Source organism: Macaca mulatta, chromosome 2 (genome assembly GCF_049350105.2).
Source record: "Macaca mulatta isolate MMU2019108-1 chromosome 2, T2T-MMU8v2.0, whole genome shotgun sequence".
Classification (NCBI taxonomy): domain Eukaryota; kingdom Metazoa; phylum Chordata; class Mammalia; order Primates; family Cercopithecidae; genus Macaca; species Macaca mulatta.
The window spans coordinates 57,381,698-57,403,978 of NC_133407.1; the positions used below are offsets into that span (position 1 = coordinate 57,381,698).

Here is a 22,281-nt window from a genome sequence, read left to right on the forward strand (position 1 = left end):
TTTTTAAAATTATTTATTTTCTACCAATTTTGGGTTTGGTTTGCACTTACTTTTCTAGTTCTTTGAGTTTTATTGTTAGTTTATTTGAAATTTTTCCTTTTTCCTTTTTTTTTTTTTTTTTTTTTTGAGACAGAGTTTTGCTGTATCTCCCAGGCTGGCATGCAGTGGCGTGATCTTGGTTCACTACCAGCCTCCACCTTCTGAGTTCAAGCAATTCTCATGCTTCAGCCTCCCAAGTAACTGGGACTACAGGCACATGCCTGGCTAATTTTTATATTATTATTATTATGCTTTTTTATTATTATACTTTAAGTTCTATGGTACATGTACACAATGTGCAGGTTTGTTACATATGTATACATGTGCATGTTGGTGTGCTGTACCCGTTAACTCATTATGTACCTTAGGTATATCTCCTGATGCTATCCCCCTTTCCCCACACGCCACGACAGGCCCCGGTGTGTGATGTTCCCCACCCTGTGTCCAAGTGTTCTCATTGTTCAATTCCCACCTATGAGTGAGAACATGCAGTGTTTGGTTTTCTGTCCTTGCGAGAGTTTGTTCAGAATGATGGTTTCCAGCTTCATCCATGTCCCTACCAAGGGCATGAACTCATCCTTTTTTATGGCTGCATAGTATTCCATGGTGTATAGTGTATATGTGCCACATTTTCTTAATCCAGTCTATCATTGATGGACACTGGGTTGGTTCCAAGTCTTTGCTATTGTGAATTGTGCTGCAGTAAACATACGCGTGCCTGTGTCTTTATAGCAGCATGATTTATAGTCCTTTGGGTATATGCCCATGTATTATTTTTTAGTAGAGATGGGGTTTCTTTCACCATGTTGGCAAGCTGATCTTGAACTCCTGGTCTCAAGTGATCCACCCACCTCGGCCTCCCAAAGTGCTGGGATTACAGACGTGAGCCACTGCACCCGGCCTTTTCCTCTTCTTTGATGTAGGCACTTCCAGCTGTAAAATTCCCTCTTAGTACTGCTTTTAGTGTATCACATAGGTTTTGATATGTTGTGTTTCCATTATCATTTGTTTCAAGAAATTTTTCAATTTCCTTCTTAATTTCTTCTTTAACCTACTGGTCATTCAGGAGCATATTATTTAATTTCTATGTATTTGTACAGATTCCAAAATTCCTCTTATTAATTTTTAGTTTTACTTCATTATGGTCAAAGAATATACTTGATATTACTTCAGAACTTTTGCATGTTTTATGACTTGTTTTGTGACCTAAATATGGATTATTCTTGAGAATGATCCATGTGCTGAGGAAAAGAATGTGTATTCTGTAGCTCCTGGATGAAATGTTCTGTAAATATCTATTAGATCCATTTGGTCTATAGTGCAGATTACGTCTGATGTTTCTTTGTTGATTTTCTGTCTGGAAGAACTGTCGAGTCCTGAATGTGGGGTGTTGAAGTCTCTAGCTCTTATTGTACTGTGGTCTATCTCCTTATCTATAATAATATTTGCTTTATATATCTACGCGCTCCAGTGTTGAGTTCATATATATTTAAAATTATTATATTCTCTTGCTGAATTGACCCTATTATCATTATATACTGACTTTCTTTGTGTCTTCTTATAGTTTTTTTTTTGAAATCCATTGTGTTTGATACAAATATAGTATCTCTTGTTTTTTTTTGGAGGGGGGGAGGTGGGTTTCCATTGACATGTAGTATCTTTCTCCATCCCTTTGTTTTTAGCCTATGTGTGTTTTTATAGGTAAAGTGTTTCTTGTAGGCAACAGATCAATCAGTCTTTTTTTTTTTTTTTTTTTAATCCATTCAGCCAGTCTTTGTCTTTTGATTGGAGAGTTTAGTCCATTTACATTCAGTGGTAATACTTCTGCCCTTTTATTATTTGTTTTCTAGTTGTTTTGTGGTCTTCTATTCCTTCTTTCTTTCTTTTTCATTTTCCTCTAGCAAAGGTTATTTTCTCTGATGATATGGTTTAGTTTTTTGCATTTTATTTTGCATGTGTCCATTGTATATTTTTTGGTTTAAGGTTATCATGAGGCTTGCAAATATTATAATCCATTATTTTAACACAATAACAGCACTATTTGCATAAGCAAGGAAACAAGCAAATAGAAAACTAGTAAGAACTCTATGTCTTAACTTCATACCCCCACTTTTAATCATTTTGTTGTTTCTGTTTTTATCTTCTTGTACTGACTATGTCTTGAAAAGTTGTTGTAGTTACTATTTTTGATTGGTTCATCATTTACTCTTCTACTTAGGGTAGGGGTAGTTTACACACCATAGTTACAGTGTTATAATATTCTGTGTTTTTCTATGTAGTTACTATTACCAGGGAGTTTTGTACCCTCAGGTGATTACTTATTGTTGATTAACATCGTTTTCTTTCTGATTACAGTACTTCCTTTAGCATTTCTTGCAGGAAAGGTCTAGTGTTGATGAAATGCCTCAGCTTTTGTTTGTCTGGGAATGTCTTTATTTCTCCTTCATGTTTGAAGGATATTTTCCCTGGATATACTATTTTAGGGTAAAAGTTTTTTGCCTTCAGCACTTGAAATATGTCATGCCTCTCTCTCATGGCCTGTAAGGTTTCCACTGAAAAGTCTGTTGCCAGATATATTGCAGCTCCATTTTATGTTATTTGTTTCTTTTCTCTTGCTGCTTTTGTTTATTTATTTTTTGTAGAGATGGGGTCTCACTATGTTATCCAGCTTGTTCTCAAACTCCTGGGCTCCAAAAGCTTCTTAAACTGATTAACAACTTCAGCAGAGTCTCAGTATACAAAATTAATTTGCAGAAATCGCCAGCATTCCTATACACCAACAATGGATGATCCAAGAGCTAAATCATGAGTGAACTTCCATTCACAATTAACACAAAAAGAATAAAATACCTAAGAATACAGCTAATAAGGGAAGTAAGGACCTTTTCAAGGAGAACTACAAACCACTGCCCAGAGAAATCAGAGATGATGTAAACAGATGGAGAAACATTCCGTGCTCATGGATAGGAAGAATTAGTATCATTAAAATGGCAATACTGCCCAAAGGAATTTATAGACTCAATGCTATTATTATTAAACTACCATTGACATTCTTCACAGAATTATAAAAAAAGTATTTTAAAATTCATATGGAACACACGAGCCTAAATAGCCAAGGTAATCCTAAGCAAAAAGAACAAAGCTGGAGGCGTCACACTGCGTGACTTCAAACTATACTACAGGGCTATAGTATCCAAAACAGCATGGTACTGGTACAAAAACAGACACATAGACCAATGGAATAGAATAGAGAACCCAGAAATAAGACCGTACACCTACAATCATCTGATCTTCAACAAATCTGACCAAAACAGACTGTGGAGAAAGGATTTCCCATTTAATAAATGGTACTGGAAGAACTGGCTAACTGTATGCAGAAAATTGAAACTGGATTCCTTTCTTATACCATATACAAAAATCAAGATAGATTAAAGACTTAAACGTAAACCCTAAAACTGTAAAACCCTGAAAGGAAACCTGGTCAGTACCATTCAGTACATAGGCATGGGCAAAGATTTCATGATGAAGATGCCAAAAACAGTCGTTACAAAAGCAAAAATTGACAAGTGAGATCTAATTAAACTAAAGAGCTTCTGCACAGCCAAGGGAACTATCAACAGAGTAAACAGACATCATACAGAATGGGAGAAAATTTCTGTAATCTATGCATCTGACAAAGTTCTAATATCCAGCATCTATAAGAAACTTAAACAAATTTACAAGGAAAAAAAAAAAAAACTCTTAAAAAGTGGGCAAAGGACATGAACAGACACTTCTCAAAAGAAGGCATACGTGCAGCCAACAAACATATTTTAAAAAAACTCAACATCACTGATTAGAGAAATGCAAATCAAAACCACTAGGAGATACCATCGCACACCAGTCAGAATTGCTATTATTAAAAATTCAAAAAATAACAGATGCTGGTGAGGTTGTGGAGAAAAAAGAATGCTTTTACAGTATTGGTGGGAGTGTATATTAGTTCAACCATTATTGAAGAGAATGTGGTGATTCCTCAAAGACCTAGAAACAGAAATGCCATTTGATGCAGCAATCCCATTACTGGGTATGTACCCAAAGGAATAGAAATTGTTCTGTTATAAAGACACATGCACATGTATGTTCATTGCAGCACTATTTACAATAACAAAGACATGGAATCCAGTTAGATACCTATCAGTGATAGACTGGATAAACAAAATGTGGTACATATACATCATGGTATAACTATGTATCCATAAAAGAGAATAAGATCATGTCCTTGCAGGGACATGGATGGAACTGGAGGCCATTATCCTTAGCAAAGTAATGCAGGAACAGAAAAACAAATACCACGTGTTCTCACTTATAAGTGAGAGCTAAATGATAAGAATACATGGACACAAGGGGGGAACATCATACACTGGGGCCTAGTGGAGGATAGTGGGTGGGAGGAGGGAGAGAATTAGGGAGAATAGTTAGTGGATTCTGGGCAATACTTGGGTGATGGGATGAACTGTGCAGCAAACCACCATGTCACATGTTTACCTATGTAACAAACCTGCATATTGGGCATATGTAGCCCTGAAGCTAAAATAAAAGTTGGAAACAAACAAAAACTCCTGGGCTCAAGTGATGCTCTTGCCTTGGTCCCTCAAAGTGCTGGGATTACAGGTGCGAACCACCATCCTCAGCCTCTTGCTGCTTTTAGGAGCCTTTCTTTATCTGTGACCTTTGGGTATTTAATTATTAAATGCCTTGAGGTAGTCCTTTTTGGGTTAAATTTGCTTGGTGTTCTGTAACCTTCTTGTACTTGGATATTGATATCTTTCTCTAGGTTTGGGAAGTTCCCTGTTATATCCTTTTGAATAAAATTTCTACCCTGTCTTTCTCTACATCTTCTTTAAGCCCAATAACTCTTAGATTTGTCCTTTTGAGGCTGTTTTCTAGATCCTGTAGCCATGCTTAATCATTTTATATTCTTTTTTCTGTTATCTCCTCTGACTGTGTATTTTCAAATAGCCTGTCTTCAAGCTTCAAGCTCACTGTTTTTTTCTTCTGCTTGATCATTTCTGCTATTAAAGGACTCTGGTGCAGTATTCAGTATGCCAATTGCCTTTTTTTGTTTTTTGTTTTTTGTTTTTCGAGATGGAGTCTCACTCCATCACCCAGATTGGAGTGCATTGGTGCAATCTTGGCTCACTGGAACTTCCACCTACTGGGTTCAAGCGATTCTCATGCCTCAGTCTCCCAAGTAGCTGGGATTACAGGCACGCACCACCATGCCTGGCTAATTTTTTGTATTTTTAGTAGAGACAGGGTTTCACCATGCTGGCCAGGCTGGTCTCAAACTCCTGGCCTCAAGTGATCCGCCCACCTCGGCCTCCCAAAATGCTGGGATTACAGGCATGAGCCACTATGCCTGGCCGCCAATTGCATTTTTTGGCTCCAGAATTTCTGCTTGATTTCTTTTAATTATTTCAGTCTCTTTATTAAATTTAGCTGATATAATTCTGAATTCCTTCTCTGTATTATCTTGAATTTCTTGAGTTTCATCAACACAGCTATTTTGAACTCTTTGCCTGAAAAGTCACATATGTGTGTTTCTCCAGGATTGGTCCCTGGTGCCTTATTTAGTTCATTTGGTGAAATCATGTTTTCCTGGATGGTGTTGATGCTAGTGAGATGTCCTTTGGTATCTGGGCATGGAAGAGTTAGATATTTATTGTTGTCTTCACTGTCTGGGCTTATTTTTACCCATCCTTCTTGGGAAGGCTTTCCAGACATGTGAAAAAACTTGGGTGTTGTGATCTAAGCTGTATCTGCATTAGGGGCACCCCAAGCAGATTCATATAGGTACCACCTTGATGGTCTAAGATCTAGAAGAATTCTCTGGATTACCAGGTAGAGACTCTTGTTCTCTTCCCTTACTTTCTCCCAGATACATATCCTCTGTCTTTGTTCAGAGTCACCTAAAGATGGGGGTGGAGTGACACAAGCACCCCTGTGGCCACCCTCACTCTGATTGTGCCGGGTCAGACCTGAAGCCAGCACAGTGCTGGATCTTGCTCAAGGTCTGCTCTAACCACTCCCTAGCTACCGTCTGTTTATTCAAGGCCCTTAGGCTCTACAGTCAGGTGATGGCAACGCCAGCCAGGCCTGTGTCCTTCCCTTCAGGCCAGGGAGGGCCCCCAGGTCCCAGGTGGGTCTAGGGGTACTGTTTGTGAGTCAGGGACTAGAGTCAAAAACCTTAGAAGTCTAGCTGGTGTTCTGTCTGAGGCTGAGCTGCCACTCAAACCACAAGATGCATTTCTTCCTTTTCCAAAGACAGGGGAACCTCACTTTTTAGCCGCCACCACCCCAGGCCACAGGGAGTACTGCCAGACTACTGTTGATGTTCCCTTAAGGTCCGAGGGTTCTTAAGTCAGCTTGTGGTGAATGCTGCCTGGCCTGGGACTCACCCTTCAGGGCAGTGGGCTCCCCTCTGACCCAGGGCAGGTCCAGAAATGGCATCCAAAAGTCAAGTCCTGGAGTAGGGGACCCCAGAAGCCTGCTTGGTGCTCTGCCTTCCTGTGGCCGTGCTGGTACCTGAATCCAGGAAGTCTCAGAGGCTGACTCAAGGCCCTCAGCATAGTACCTGGGTATCCATGCTGTTTATTCAGGGCCCAAGGGCTCTTCAGTTAGCCGGTGATGAATACTGCCAGGACTGGATTCTTTTCTTCAAGGCAGCAGGTTCCCTTCTGGCCCAGGGTGTGTGTAGAAATGTTGTCTGGGGCCAGGCACAGTGGCTCACGCCTTTAATCCCAGCACTTTGGGAGGCCGAGGTAAGTGGATCACCTGAGGGCAGGAGTTTGAGACCAGCCTGGCCAATATGGCGAAACCCTGTCTCTACTGAAAATACAAAAAATTAGCTGGGCGTGGTGGCGGGCAACTGTAATCTCAGCTACTTGGGAGACTGAGGCAGGAGAATTACTTGAACCCGAGAGGTGGAGGTTGCAGTGAGCCAAGATTGCACCATTGCACTCTAGCCTGGGCGACAGAGCAAGACTCTGTCCCTGCCCCCTGCCCCCCGCCCACAAATAAAAACAACAAAACAAAACAAAAAAAAAAACAAAGAAATGTTGTCTGGGAGGTAGGGCCTGGAACGGGGGCCTAACAACTCTGAACATTACCCTGTCCTGTTGTGGCTGAGCTGGTATCTAAGATGTAAGACAAAGCCCTGCCCATTTTTCCCTCTCCTCTTCTTAAGCAGAAGGAAGGGGTTTCTTTTGGAGCTCCAGCTGTGTAGCCTGGGGTTAGGGGAGGGGTGATTTCAGCACTCACTTGGCTGCCACAACTGGTGTCTCAGTATGTCATGTGAGCCCCATTCCATTGTCTCTGGGCCTAGTTCAGCACTAGGACTTGTCTTAAGTGTCACAGTCCTTATGGCCTAAACTGCCTTTCAAGTTCTCTGAGAGAGACAGAGTGCTGTAGGCCTTGGTGGCGAGGTCCAAGCTCAAGTTCAAACTGCTGGGATAGGTGATTCCCTTCTGAGTAGGGCTGATATAAATACTCCATCTGTGTAGATGGGCATCAGCTGAGTTTGGTCGGATTTTTCTTTCTGCTCTAACAGGGCAGCACTGAGTTTAGTGCGTCACAGCTGCTGTGTTCTCTCTCCTGCAATGCCCAGAGGTGCTCTCTGCAACATGCTGCTGCTGTAGGAGGTGGGGGCGGTGGGGGGTGGCATCGGGGGTTCAAAACTGTTTTTTCTATCTCTTTAGTGCCTCTTTCAGCAATATGAAGATAAAACCAGGTATTGAGAGCTCACCTAATTTTTGGTTCTCATGAAAGTGTTTTTTCTGTGTAGATAGTTGTTAAATTGGTGTCCTTGAAGAGGGTAGCAGGGAGGATGATCGGTGGAGCCTTCTATTCCATTATCTTAGTTGGCTTTGGGCCAATATATAAATATATATTTATATAAAAACATACAAACGTGTCTAAACTGTGTTGTTCAGTGCAGAAAACTAAGTTGCAGAACAATATAAATAGTTTAATGACACCTAGATAATAAAGTGTGTTTTTTTATATATGTATATATTTTATTGATATGCAGAAGTAGTCCCAGAATCATCCACATCACACTTTCAACTATTGTTAGCTGTGGTAAAGGGAGAAGAGTTTGGAGGGGAGGAAGTACTAAGGCTAAGTACAGCTCCGTAAGAATGTATTTAAGTTGACATTGGTATATTTTAACAGTGGATAAAGTGGCCAAGTGCAGTGGCTCACACCTATAATCCCAGCATTTTGGAAGACTGAGGTAGGTGTATTGCTTGAGCCCAGGAGTTCGAGACCAGCCTGGGCAACATAGTGAGACCTCTTTTCTACAGTAAATCAAAAAAGTAGCCTGGCACACAGCTATCGTTCCAGCTACTCGGGAGGCTGAGGTGGGAGGATTGCTTGAGCCCAGGATATTGATCATGCCATGATAGACCATGTGACCGTGATCACACCACTGCACTGCAAGCTGGGTGACAGAGCAAGACCCTGTCTCCAAAAAAAAAAAAAAAAAAGGAAAATTGAGTACAATAATAAATGTATATTGCAGAGTATTTGGAAAACTTAGGAGACAGAAAGGAAAATGTAGCAGTAATTTTATCACTTAAAGATGACTGTTGTCATTCTATTTTGTATCCTTCTGGTTGGCTTTCAATTTATTCCAATATTAGTGTATGGCTATAAAGGAACACTTAAAAGAGGTCCCCCAACCTTTTTGGCACCCCAGACTGGTTTCATGGAAGACGATTTTTCCACAGACATGGGTGGGGTGTGGGGGGTAGGTGGTAGGTGGTTTCGGGATGAAACCATTTCACCTCAGATCATCAGGCATTAGATTCTCATAAGGAGCGCACAACCTAGATCCTTCACATGCGCAGTTTACAATAAGGTTCACATTCCTATGAGAATCTAATGCTTTGACTAATCTGACAAGAGGAGGAGGCAGAGCTCAGGCAGTAATGCTCACTTGCCCACTGCTCACCTCCTGCTGTGCGCTGGGTTCTTGTAACCAATCCATGGCCCTGGGGTGGGGGATCCATGGTATATATGGTACCTGTTTCATTTGGCATTCTAAGTTGTGCTCCGTTGAACATTGTCTTACGTAAATGATTGTGCACATCTAACCATTTCTAAAGATAAATTTTCAGAAGTGGGTTTATGGGAAGAAAAATACAAGAATATTTTAAAGAATATTTAAAGGTATATAATGCCAAAGTGCCTTCCAGAAAAGTTCCTGTCCACATCTGCCAGTAGTATTTCAAAGTGTCTCTCTCACTGCATACTGCCAGGATCAGATATTCTATTAATCTTTGTGAATTTGACAGATCAAAAAGACTTCATTTGTATTTAATTTATGTTTCTTTACTAGTAACATTGAGAGAGAGTGTGTGTGTGTATATATGTGTGTGTATATATGTATATACATATACATATATATATGCTTCTGTTCCAAGCCTAATATATATTTATTAGGCCTGGGACAAAAATTGTAGTGAACCAAACTTAATAAAGCTTGGGCATAAATTGAAGGAAGGTCCAGTAATATACTGAGGCTGCTTTCAATAAAAACAGCAGAACACATATATCCAAATTAATGCTTGTCCCTTCAAAATACTGATTAAAATAAACTCCATTGATGACACCTTTGCTGAAGACATTTTAGGATCTTGGTTTTGGACTGACTTCTGAAGCACTTTTGGTTTCTTTAGGATTTCCCTAGTGGTGGCATGACTCCAACTTTTGCCAATGGGCTCAGAATTTGGAAGTTTAAGAAATAAGGTAACCCTAACTTAATAATGCCACTTTTTCCTTTCATTTTATGAAGGGATAACTATTGGCCTGGTGTGCTGGCCCATGTATGTAATCCTAGCAGTTTGGGATGCTAAGGTGGGGTGATCACTTGATGTCAGGAGTTCAAGACCAGCCTGGGCAATGTAATGAGACCCCATCTCCACATAAAAGGGAGGGTAACTATAAATAAATTATTTCTTTTTTAAAAAATGACTTATAAACTGGCTCTGAAGGTGGTTTGTTTATGCAGAAACATTTGCAGAATATCCCATTGGGTGTTAGATGCTATGTTGGGCTCTGGGCTTACAATTACGGAAATTTTATACTCTCCGCTCTCCGGTCTTTTTGGAGAGGTAATGCCCACGTTGAGCACTGAAAGACAAGTAGGGGGATATAAATCCAGATAAGAAGGAGTCAGTCGGATGGAGTGTGGTGAAGGATGTTCAGACAGGGAAACACACATGCAAAAGAGGGAAGGCAGGACACAGCATATGCATCCAACATTTGGTAGGGTGAGGCCCCACATGGGAGCAGTGAGAGGTTAGGGATCAAGGAAGTAGGCACCGGATCATGAAGGGTCTTGCTAAGACTTTATTCTGAAAGCTTCAGGAAGCCTTTTAAGGATTTCTAGTGGAGTTGTTTCATGATCAGATCTGAACTTAGAAAAACTGACATCTTATTTTTGGAGGATGCATAAGGGTAGGGCAGAAGTGAGGAAAATAATTGAGAGACCAGTAATCCAGGCAGCAAGTGGTCTGAGCCTGAGTTCAGTGGCCAGGGCAGGTAGAGAGAAGTGGACAGCAGGACAGCATCATTAAGGAGACTTGGATTATATGTGGAGGGCAAAGCAGAGGGAGAGGTCTGAGTGGTCGTGGCCAAATTTTGGGGGAAAGTGGATGATGCTGAGGTGAGTCACGAAGATAGACAATGTGGAGCCAGGGGCAAGAGTGTGATGAAGGATATGCTTAGGTTTGGTCGTGCTGAATTTGAAATGGCTCTGGGACTTTTAAGAAGAGATGTCATGTAAATAGTTGGATCCAGAGCCTAGGATGTAGACAAAGTCTGGGAACATAGATTTGGGAGCTATGAACACATTCCCCAAGAGAAGTCACAAAAATGTGCCAAGCAGCAGGAGCCTGATACGGTGCTTGCGTTTCACTCTGATATGCCCTGTTCCTTTCAGGGTATTGCATTTTCAGGTTGCCCCTGTCTCACACCTAGATATTTTGGCTCTCAGCTTTGATCTGATATGGCTATCAATTCCTGCATCAGTGAACTCACAGGCCATAGCTAAAGATATGCTGTCATTGAAGACAGGTTTGTCCTCCAAAACTAAATACCAAGTGAGCAATTAGAAATTGTTTAAGTGCCCATCAATAGGAAATAGAATAAATATATTGTGGAAAGTCCATATAATTATTATAACATAAATTGGATCATATCATTTCCCCCACTGAAAGCCTGCTAGTGACTTTTTTTTGCACCTAGAATACAATCCAGACAGTTTAAGACCTTGCGTGATCTGACCTTGGCCTGTTTTGGCTTCATCCCATGCCACCTTCCTTCATGCCAGGATCTTCTTTGACTCACTCAAACAGTCACACACTTTCTCATCTCATCCTTTGCTCATGGTGTCCCCTCTCTGTGAACCATCTTATCATTTAGTAGTAACTACTTGTCCTTCAGCTTGCAGCTTAAATTACCTCTCAGGAGAGGGTCCCTTGGATCCCTCCCCACTTGCCACTCCCCTACTCCTCTGTGTTTTTACATTGTGGTCTCAGTCTATGATTTTTTTTCTTTTTTTTTTTTGCCTTTTGTCTGCCCTTCCGTAAGGTTAGGGATTGTGAATATTATAACACTAGTACCTGAAACATAGTAGGTACTAAATAAACTTTTTTTTTTTCAATGAATGATATTTTAGCAGGGGAAATATTTTTGTCTTAATTCAAGCTGCTGTAACAGAGTACCATAAACTGGGTGGTTTAAGGAACAAGTATTTATTGCTCACAGTTCTGGAGGCTGGGCAGTCCAAGATCAAGGTATAGGCAGATCCAGTGCTTGCCAAAGGCTGGTTTCCTGGTTTGCAGATGGCTACTTTCTCCCTGTATCCTCACATGGTGGGGAGAGAGTGGAGAGAAGAAGAAAGCTATTCTGTCTCTTCTTATAAGGGCACTAATGCCATTCATGAGGACTCCACTCTCGTGACCTAATTACCTCCAAAGGCTCTGCCTCCTAATATTATCACATTGAAGGTTAGGATTTCAACATGAATTTGGGGGAGGCACAAACATTTAGTTTGTAATAATTGATAAGTGAAAAAAAAAAGACACACAGCATAGAATAATCATTTCCAAAAATGAAAGAAAAATTTCTATACATATATGTGTGTGTTTATATCTTCATATAAACATAGGAAAAAAAGAGAAAGTATGTGGCCCAGTCTGTTTCCAACTACATCTGTTCGGTGGGAGTCGGTCAGGACCTTTTATGGCCTATTTTATTTACTTCTATATTATAATAATCATTTATTTATTTCTATAGTGGGCATGTTTATATTTTTGTAACTATATTTTTATAGTGGGCATTACCTAACAAAGCAGAAATATTAAAAATAAATCCAATTAAAATTTCCACTCCTTTTAACAATCACCTTTGTTTTTATGGCCAATGACTCTTACATGGGCATTTTTTTTTTCAGGTTTTCCAGTTAATGAGAAATTTGAGATGCAAAATTCTTTTTGATTTAGACCAGTGAATGAAGATTAGGTGCTCATTAAACAACTGTGAAAGTTCTTTGTAGATAATTTTGCTTTATAGATAATTTAGTGCTTCCAGTGAAACTGAAATGTAACTGATGGCCTTAGCTTGGCTATTTTTGAAGAATCCTTGACTGTCAGGCTCCCCTGTAAGACTTCCCTCTTCAGCACTCCGTTTACTGGCCACATGCTTTACATAGCACTCTGCTTAGATTTTGCCTTTGAGGATGGCCATCTCCCTTCAGCTGCTCTGATTTGGAAGAGGGGCAAGGAGTGCAGCTTTCCCTGAGATAGGGCGACCTTTTTTTCCCTTCTGTCTTCACATCCTAATCACACTACTTCTAACTGGATGTGAATATCTTAACTGTGAAAAACTGCGAGTTCTCTGCCAGAAATAAGTCTCTAGGGCTTCCCAAGTGTTAATTATTTCCTGTTAGAGTTCTGATTTGAAAGTGAGGTTTCTCTCCTTGACCTTTAACCCTCATTACTCTTCTGTGTTCCCAGTTGGTTCGACTGTGCAATGAGGGCGCCCGGAAGATGGAAAGGACTGAGATGATGTACACAATTAACTCCCAGCTGGAATTTAAAATTAAGGTATTCTCGTACCTTGTTCATTACTGTTCTTGCCTAAGTTTTCTCTAAATAGAGAGAGACAGTTGAGGGCAACAAAGTAGATGGGAATTTGCTTTTCAAAGAAGGGTCATAAATTGATAAGAAGGAGTAGCAGATGCTTCAGGCAATTTGGTTTTGCTTGTACCAGAGTGACCTTTCTCCAGGCCCTGAAGCCAGGCATTATCTAAGAAGACTTTTTTGTTTTTTTCCAGGAAGACACCAAGCTTAGGGGAATAAACAAAATAATAGAATAGTGTAGTTAAAATAATAGAATTTTAGAATTGAAAGGAGATTCCTTCATTATTCTCAAAATGTTCTGAAAAACAGTAATATTCCATGCCCTGGACCAGTGTTCTCCTAAATTAAATAAGGACACTCCTTTTCTTGTTTGCAAAACAGATCGTTAATAGGTAATTTTTTTCAAGATTGTTTTTCTCCCATAATTTTTTTGAATATGTGCTGCTTGTTATTCCTTGTCTGATACTGCTCTGGAGCAGATGACAAGATGAACAAAGAGGAAGAAAATGACAGTTAATGGCAAATCTAGGTCATGGCCATTCTTTTGTTGGCTCACCGGCTGAGTTTTTAATGGGAAGTGAGTGCTCACAATTGTGACTCTATTTAGTTTTATAACTTGTAAATGTCATTAAACCATTTTAAATGACTGGTCATGTTTTTCCCTAGTAAAAGTGTTTCTATTTCGTGCAGTCAAATTATAGTGATCAGCATTTCATGGTATTCTGTGAAGAGCAGATTCTCTGCCGTGTCATGTAGTTTGAGGATTATTGCATGCTTGCTTTGGCAGCATATATACTAAAATTGAGGATCACTGATATAGTACAGCTACACCCTTTTGTTTTAAGAATAAGGAAAAGAAACCCAGAGAATAATTGTCTGCAGAGTCACTTGGCTAGTGGTGATAAAATCAGGACTAAGGTCCAGACGTCCTGACTTGCAGGTCAGTGTAAACTCTTCTACTGTAACATTCTGACGGTAAGGGTTTAGATGCAGAAACACAAACTGTAAAAGGGAAGAAGATGGGTATTTGCCAAAAACCAGACACACACGCACACACATGCATGCACGCACACTTTAAATAGTTTTAATATTCTTGTACAGAAGTTTACAGCAATTAAAAAACCCATCTTTCTCCTAGTTCTCAATATCTCGTTCTCTCTAATTTGTTTCTAAATATTTTGGAAAATATATCTGACAAGTTTGTTTTTTGTTTTTTAATTTCCTCCTTTTGAAAGATGAAAAAAATCCCTAACCATTTTTCTTTTCCCTTCTTCACTGAAACTCAGTTGGTATAAGATTACATTAAGAAACTCTGTCCAGGCCGGGCAAGGTGGCTCATGCCTGTAATCCCAGCACTTTGGGAGGCCGAGGTAGGGATCACCTGGGGTCAGGAGTTTGAGACCAGCCTGACCAACATGATGAAACCCTGTCTCTACTAAAAATACAAAAATTAGCCGGATGTAGTGGTGGGCACCTGTAATCCCAGCTATTTGGGAAGCTGAGGCAGGAGAATCGCTTGAACTCTGGAGGCAGAGGTTGCAATGTGTCGATATCTCACCACTGCACTCCAGCCTGGGCAACAGAGCAAGACTCAAAAAAAAAAAAAAAAAAAAAAAAAAAACTCGGTCCAGAACCCAAAATTAATTTGTAACTGAAAAATACTAACCCCAAGGATCATTAAAAGTAAGTGATTAACATCAATTGAGTTCATGAATTTCGGTTGGTTGTTTTCTTTTTCATTCAATGATTAAAATATTTGCAAGCCTAAAGTATAGATTTACAGTGGAGCACTTAATTTAGAACACTTAGAATTACTAATTAGTACTAATTGGAAATACTCGTAAAATCTTAGGACCTTATAACACTATATGAATAACAGTGGACATTCATATTTATTTTAATGATGATAAAATAGAGGTTCAGTGAGGTTAAATGATTTATCCAAGTGTACAATGGCAAGTATTGTAAGAATACAACAGATTTACTGAGCATCTTCCATGTGGAAGGCAGTAGATAAACAAAAACATGGTCATCCCTCCCCTCATAGTCTAGTAGAAGACTGCTGAAAATCAAAGGAGTCAGCAAAGTCTACAGCTATCACAGTAGCTAGAAGACTATGGAAAGTACTGGAAATGGAAAGGAGATGGACAGCTCTAAGAGCAAGAGACAGGCTGTGGGGCTTGGAGCAGTCTGGCAAGGCTTCATGCCAGAGGTGTGTTTGACCTGAATCTTGAAAGGTGAGTTAGGAAGGGTCTCAGAGCAGAAACAAACGCACAGTTTCCACTGCTGTGGCCCAGGAATTGTAAGCAATTCAGGAACTGTGGGTAGACTTGGGGTGCAAGAGGAGCAGGGCGGAGCTGCGGTAGCAGGCAAACACTCATATGGACATCCCTGTGCACCAAGAGGAGGAGCTGAGTGAGGTCATTTGGGAGCCACTAAAAAGTTCTCATTAGGGAAGTGACACAATCAGATGTGTGTTTAGTAAAGACAACTTCAGCAGTGGGGAAAGGCTTTTCCAACTTACTCCAAAGCCAGAAGTCATTAAAAGAAAAAAGTCCAATTTATCTATATAACTTTTTAAAAATTTTCTCTATAGGGGGAAAAAGACCATGAAAAAAGTGCAAAGGCAAATAGCAAACTGGAGACAAAAATAGTTGCAACTCACATATAGACAAAGGGTAAATATCCCCAATGTATAAAATCAAAGTGATAAGAGAAGACCCACTAGTCTACAAGCCAAGGAGCACCAAAGATTGCCGGCAAACTACCAGAAGCTGGGGGAGAGACCTGGAACAGATTATTCTCTAGCACCTTCTGAGAGCCTGGCCTTGCTGACACTTTCATCTTAGGCTGTCTTCCAAAACTGTGAGACATAAATTCCTGTTGTGTAAAACAAAGAAAAAAAAATACCACTAGAAAGTTGCAAATTAGAAAACTGCTACCAGAAAAGGAAACCCAAATGATGATTAAAGTTTTGAAGATGCTTTATTTCACTCAGAAGAAAATTGCTATTTGAAGACTAGCAAATAAAGATAATGAACCTCATCTTTTGGATTTATAAATAATTCAAAAGTTTGATAACACATTTTATTGATGGAATTGGAGAGAAAGACATTTTTATATGTTGCCGGTGGGAAAGATTGTTCCACTCCAATGGTGTGCAATTTGGCAATAACTATCAAAACTACAAATGCAAGTGACTACAACTCAGCAATTTTACTTCTAAGAATTTATTCTACAGATGTACTCATCAATGTATAAAATTATACACACACTGAGCATTGTTTGTAATAGTGAAAGATGAGGAAAAACATCTAAATATCTATCAAAGAGGACTGATTAAATAAATTATAGTATACCCAAATAATGTGATACCACTCAAAAGAATAAAGGAGAATTTTAGATACCTATATGGAAATCTTTCTTATACATTATTAAATGAAAAAAGTAAGGTTTAGATACAAAAAAATACAATTTGCTTTTGCAGATGAAATCTTTGGACAGATGCAGACGAAACTAGTTATTGGTCATTACCTGTGAGGGGCGGTGGTCAGGGAGTGGGTCTTGTCGGGTTGACTGGGTGGAGAGCCACCCACTCACTCAGATAGGAAATTCAGGAGGAGGAACAAGTTTCAGGGGAAGGTAATGAGTTCTATTTTGGCCATATTTGTTTTATGGTATGGCTATAGGTGCTACTACTATGAGAATATTGGTTGCAAATTTACTAAGTAGTGCCATTTTCATATTTATCTGATTTAATTCTCACAAGAACCCTGTAAAGTACCCTATTATTAACTTCATTTTATAGATGAAGAACCTGAAGCTAGAGAGATTAAATACTTTGCTCAAGGTTATACACGAAGACGTTATAAAGTCTAGATTCAAATCTTTGACTCTGGAGTCCACATTCTTAACAATGACTGTATAATAATATGGATATTTTTCTAATTTGGAGGAAAGTAAATTTTGTAGGGCGTGTGTGTGTGTGTGTGTGTGTGTTTCATTTTCATTTCACACGTTTTTCATTTTTAATTTTGCTTGTGATTTCCTGGAAGACTGTCAAGTGCTTAACTGCAGTAATATGAGAGGAGGTAGAAAGCATCGCTGGATTGGCAGTTTGGAAGCTAGTATAAAGTTAGAGCACAGGCTCCAGAGCTGGCCTGCCTGAGTTGCTGTAGTATACTAGCTGTATAACCTTGGGCATCACTTACCTTTTCATGTCTTGGTTTTCTGAACCCTAAAATAAAGCTGATGACAGTACTTTTCCTCATGGAATGATTTTGAAAATTAAATTCTTTAAGAGATATAAAGGATTGAAACAGACCTGATTTGTAGCAAACAAGCAGAAAACATTATTGAGATGTTTTATCAGAATATTTAAATAGATGTGGATGCATTGAAGAGTGAATGGGATGTGAAGCATTTGAAGCAGGTTAGACTTTTCATTCCAGAAGCTTGACTATCAAGAGGATAGGGTAGTGATGATAACTAGAGGATACACAAAGTCAAGGGACCATTTTAGTGATAGTGTTCAGGATAGTTTGCAGAAAGGGAGCCAGGAGGGAGAGAATACTAATGAGAGGGGAATAAATCAAGGGAATAAGGCCTTAGAGCTGAAAGCAGGGTGTTGAAGACAGTAGAGCTTATCCTCTGAGATGGGAGGAAAGAAAATGATGGTTGTAGAGAAAAAGCTGGTCGCTCAACCAAGATCAAAAACCAGAGATTAGTTTGTGTCTCAAATCCAGTGTTTTTTCTCCACTAGAGAACAGCTTTCTTTAAAAGTTGCTTCTACAGAGTTGGGAAGAATTTTTTTTTTTTTTTTTTTTTTGTCCTGCGATGGGTTTGACCTTATGAATAAGCACATGGAGAAGTTGAGGGTTCTCAGGCTGCATTAGGAGACATACATTCAGTGTGGTTGAGTGGAGTGGTGGGATGTTAGTTGACAGAAGGCTTTGCTAGTTGCCATTTGGGGGCCTTGCTGATGGCCCCCCAGTGGAAATACAAGAAAAATCTTTGTGTAATAGCGGACAGTTTGGTGATTTCCCAAAAATCTAAACATAAGAGTTACTACTATATAACCCAGCAGTTCCACTCCTAGGTATATACCCAAGAGAACTGAAAAGAGATGTTCAAAAGCATATACACGAATCTTCATGGCAGCATTATTCATAATAGCCAATAAAGTGGAAATAGCTCAAATCAGTGGAAGAATTGATAAACAAAATGTGATATAGGTATATAGTAAAATATTTAGGCACAGAAAGGAATAAAGTTCTGATATTTACTATGTGGATGAACCTTGGAAATATTATGCTAGGTGAGAGAAACCAAATTCAAAGATCACATGTTGTATAATTCCATTTATATGACACATCAAGTATAGACAAATCCATAGAGTTAGAAAGTAGATTAGTGGTTGCCAGATGCTTGGGGGAGGAAGAGTGGGGGATGACTGCTCAGTGAATATGGGGTTTCCTTTTGAGGTAATGAAAATGTTCTGGAATAATGGTGATTATTGAACAACACTGTGAACATACTGGAAACCACTGTATTCTATACCCTCTGAAGTGGTGAAATGATCAATATGTCAATTTCATGTTATGTAAATTTTATCTCAACATAAAAAAAAAATTTGCTGTTCAGCAGCTCTTTCTTTTCTTGCTGCCCCATAAAATTAATTACATTTTATGCCAAGGCTCGTTTTCTAGGATGCTAGGTAATAGAAAAAAAGAATGAAAAGTCTGTGCTCTGTAGGCATTGCATCAGTACTGTTTAGGATATATCTTTGTTCATGAATTTCTTTTCTAGTTTCTGGTTCACACCTTGATTCTAGTCTCAGCACTTCTGTACTAGGGGAATTCACTCATGCTCACTTTGGGCTGTTCTGATTTCCTTTATTTTGATCATTTTAATGTCTCTTCTTTAATTAAACCTATCTGAATGAGTTCAGTCTTCTAACAATAAATTTGAAACATAAACTATATATAATATTGGATTTTTGGTTTCAAAAGAAATATAGATGTATTGAAAACTATTGTCAATTTTAGGTGTTTATAGATAGAAATTCAGTTTTGCCCCTAGTGGAGTATGAGGACTCCATAAAAACTAATCTGTTTTAAAAACAATAAAACAATTGAAAAATCTCTGTTTCTCCACCCCCTAAATCAGAACAGTCACAGGGCAGCATGTACACTGAAACTTAACCATAATACTGTCCTTGGTTCATCTTGTAGGGTTACACGCAATAGCAAGATAGTCCTGTGTTTCCTGTAATTACGGCCCTTCAGCCGGACCTACCCTGACACAAGGTGACCTCTTGTATGTGCTGCCTAGTCTGCCGGAGTTATCTAAGCAATCTGTTGACCTTTAAGGTCTCAGCTGTCTCTGTAGGGTAATTGTCTGTTTTCGAGATTTTGGGGGTTGGGAACTTCATGAATTCCCTTAGCAGCCAGTTTTGAAAAGTTTGGGGTTAGCCATGATCTTTTATCTTCATTTTTTGGACCTTCAGGAAAATAGTATATAAATGATAAGCAATCTTCTTTTAAAAGCTCTTTATAAAGTTTAAAATAAATTTGAAATCCTTTCTTAGACTTCTCATTTCCTCTCTAATATCCTCAATTTCCTTTAGCTATTTATAATTATTATTTCCTGAAAAGGGTGATGTTTGATTGCACCACATTTCTGCATTATATTTTGTGTCCAAGAACTTTTGCTTATTTTATGGATGTAGTCTTTTAAATCAGATTTTTGGCAGTAAACATTTCTGGTAACTTAAAAAAAAAAAAAAAAAGCTTTCAAGGGTAAAGATTGTTCTGTAGTTTTGAGAGTTTTCCAGTTGGCTTGTACAAGACAATAAAGAAAATAAAAAAGCAGTATGCTAATTGTTTGGATACAGCCTTTTCTATGATATAATGATTATGATGGATTATTTTGGAAGAACCTCATTTTCACAGCCAGAAAGTAGTATGATGCTTTCAGGGACAGACTTCCATGAAGAAAGCTACCATGATCTTAAGAATAGGTGTTCTCAAGAATATGGCTAAATAGATAATTTGTAGACAAAAAAGCATAGGTTTTTCTCTTGAAAGAAACCTTTTTAGTTCATAAAGTAAATGTAGACTTTTATATTTGTCTCATTAACCTACAGTTGTGTTTTTCTGTATGTTTAGATTCTGATTTGAGATATTTAAAATAACCAGTTGATTCTGATAGATTTTATTACTAGGCTTTTCAATTTTAAGTAACTCCTTACTTTCTTTTTCAGTTGAGAGTTAATAGAAGAGTCATGGTTTTTTATTGATCCAGTAACATTTTCTCATTGAGTTTTAGTTTCATATTGGGAAGTTAGTAGTTTTTTATAGTAGAAGATATATTGTTCTTTTTCATTTTTTCTTGAATTTTCTGTACTTCTATATTTATAGTTCAGTTTTATATGCCTATGAAACAATGATGCATACTATGATAAGTATCATTTGTTTGAATGCACGTTTTAGATTTTCCTTTCAGTAATCTTAAAAGGATTTCAATTTGGCTTTGGTCACTGAGTTTTTCTCCTTTTGTAGCCTTTTCCTTTAGTCTCCTCTTCCCGGTGGTTGGTAAAAAGAGGTGAATTGACAGCCTATGTAGAAGACACTGTGCTTTTCTCAAGAAGGACATCCAAACAGCAAGTCTACTTCTTTCTCTTTAATGACGTGCTCATTATCACCAAGAAGAAGAGGTAAGTCTTTATCTGGTGTTGCTGACTAGACACTCCAGTTTTAAAGTTCTGTAATTCAGATGCCTGTTAGGGTGATCATTCTTTAAAAGCTAGAGATGTTGAAAGTATAGTTTCTACATACTGAATCGTAATTGCATCTGTGTTTCATTTTCTTTGAATTGCTTATATAGTTCAGACTTGAATCATTATCTGCATCATAATTCTTGCCAACCTCTACTGAGCCACTGTTCTAAGCATTTTACACATTTACATCACATAATTCTTATGATATCTCTGAGAAGGTAGCACTGTTTTTATTCTCATTCAGTGTTTTTCAGATTCCTTCTACCATAAAATTTTTGTGTAAAACAGAAAAGTTGGTCCAGTTGAGAACAGGCTGGGGAGCAACTCTAGTGCTCCTTTTAACTTAATTTAAAATGCACTGCTTTTCATGATTCTTATTCTAAAATATTCCCCTGTGACTGGGAAGGTGTTAGCCATACTCCCTTCTGAAGGGAATAAAGTAAATCATTTGATTGGCAGAGTGTTTGTTCTTCTTACTCCAGGCTTCTAGTTGTGTGTTTGTGTCCAGCTCTAGTGAGATGTCCATGAAGAATATTGTAGAAACCTTTTCTTTCCAGTATTTCTTCTGTCAAACTGTTCCTGTTCTACACACACACCCCCCGTCAGCTCTGCCTTTCTCTAGGGAACATACTTTATTAAATGCACTGAATACATGTAAAGTCCTACGTAAATATTCCGTCTTTTCTAGAATATGAACTTAGAGTGAAAACATAAATCTGTGGGCTGTGATTTCCACATATGAGGGAAACGATGGTGGGCTGAATTGCTGTCACGTGGTGGGAGCAGGGGTGGTCCTGGAGTGCAATTTAGGCAAGGTGAAGAGAATTATAGAAACACATTCCTATGAAAATACAAAATAAATGTCCAGATGTATCAGAAATAATTAAATGCTAGTTCTGAGCTGCTGACTTTGTAGCTTGAAAATTCAAACTAAATTAAAACAGATTGAGTTTTTCTTTTTGCTCCAGACCATATTATGAATTATTTCAGTTGAGTGGCTGTCCAGCTGAAATGAGATGTTAGTATGTTCTTCCCTGAAAAACCATAATATGACAATGATACATACATTAAAATTCTGATAATTATTTTTCATACTTAGGAAAATACTGTTTCCATATCTCCAAGGAGAAATTATTTCTCTTACCTGGAGTAGTCTAAATACTTCTAGTAGCTAAGTAATTGTTTTTTTCTTTTTTTTGAGACGGAGTCTTGCTCTGTCACCTGGGCTGGAGTGCAGTGGCATGATCTCCGCTCACTGCAAGCTCCGCCTCC

At 38.7% G+C, this 22,281-nt stretch overlaps 1 protein-coding gene across 2 annotated transcripts in view; it reads left to right on the forward strand.

The window, feature by feature from the left end:
• Window positions 1-22,281, forward strand: part of ARHGEF26 (Rho guanine nucleotide exchange factor 26) — a 137,984-nt gene that overhangs the window by 84,763 nt on the left and 30,940 nt on the right. Inside the window, exons 10-11 of one of the 2 annotated variants that reach the window (XM_015131841.3) lie at window positions 13,104-13,193; window positions 20,792-20,946. In XM_015131841.3, the coding sequence (XP_014987327.3) occupies window positions 13,104-13,193; window positions 20,792-20,946 (245 nt within the window). The remainder of the gene's footprint in view (window positions 1-13,103; window positions 13,194-20,791; window positions 20,947-22,281) is intronic. The other variant, XM_077994162.1, reaches the window with a different exon arrangement.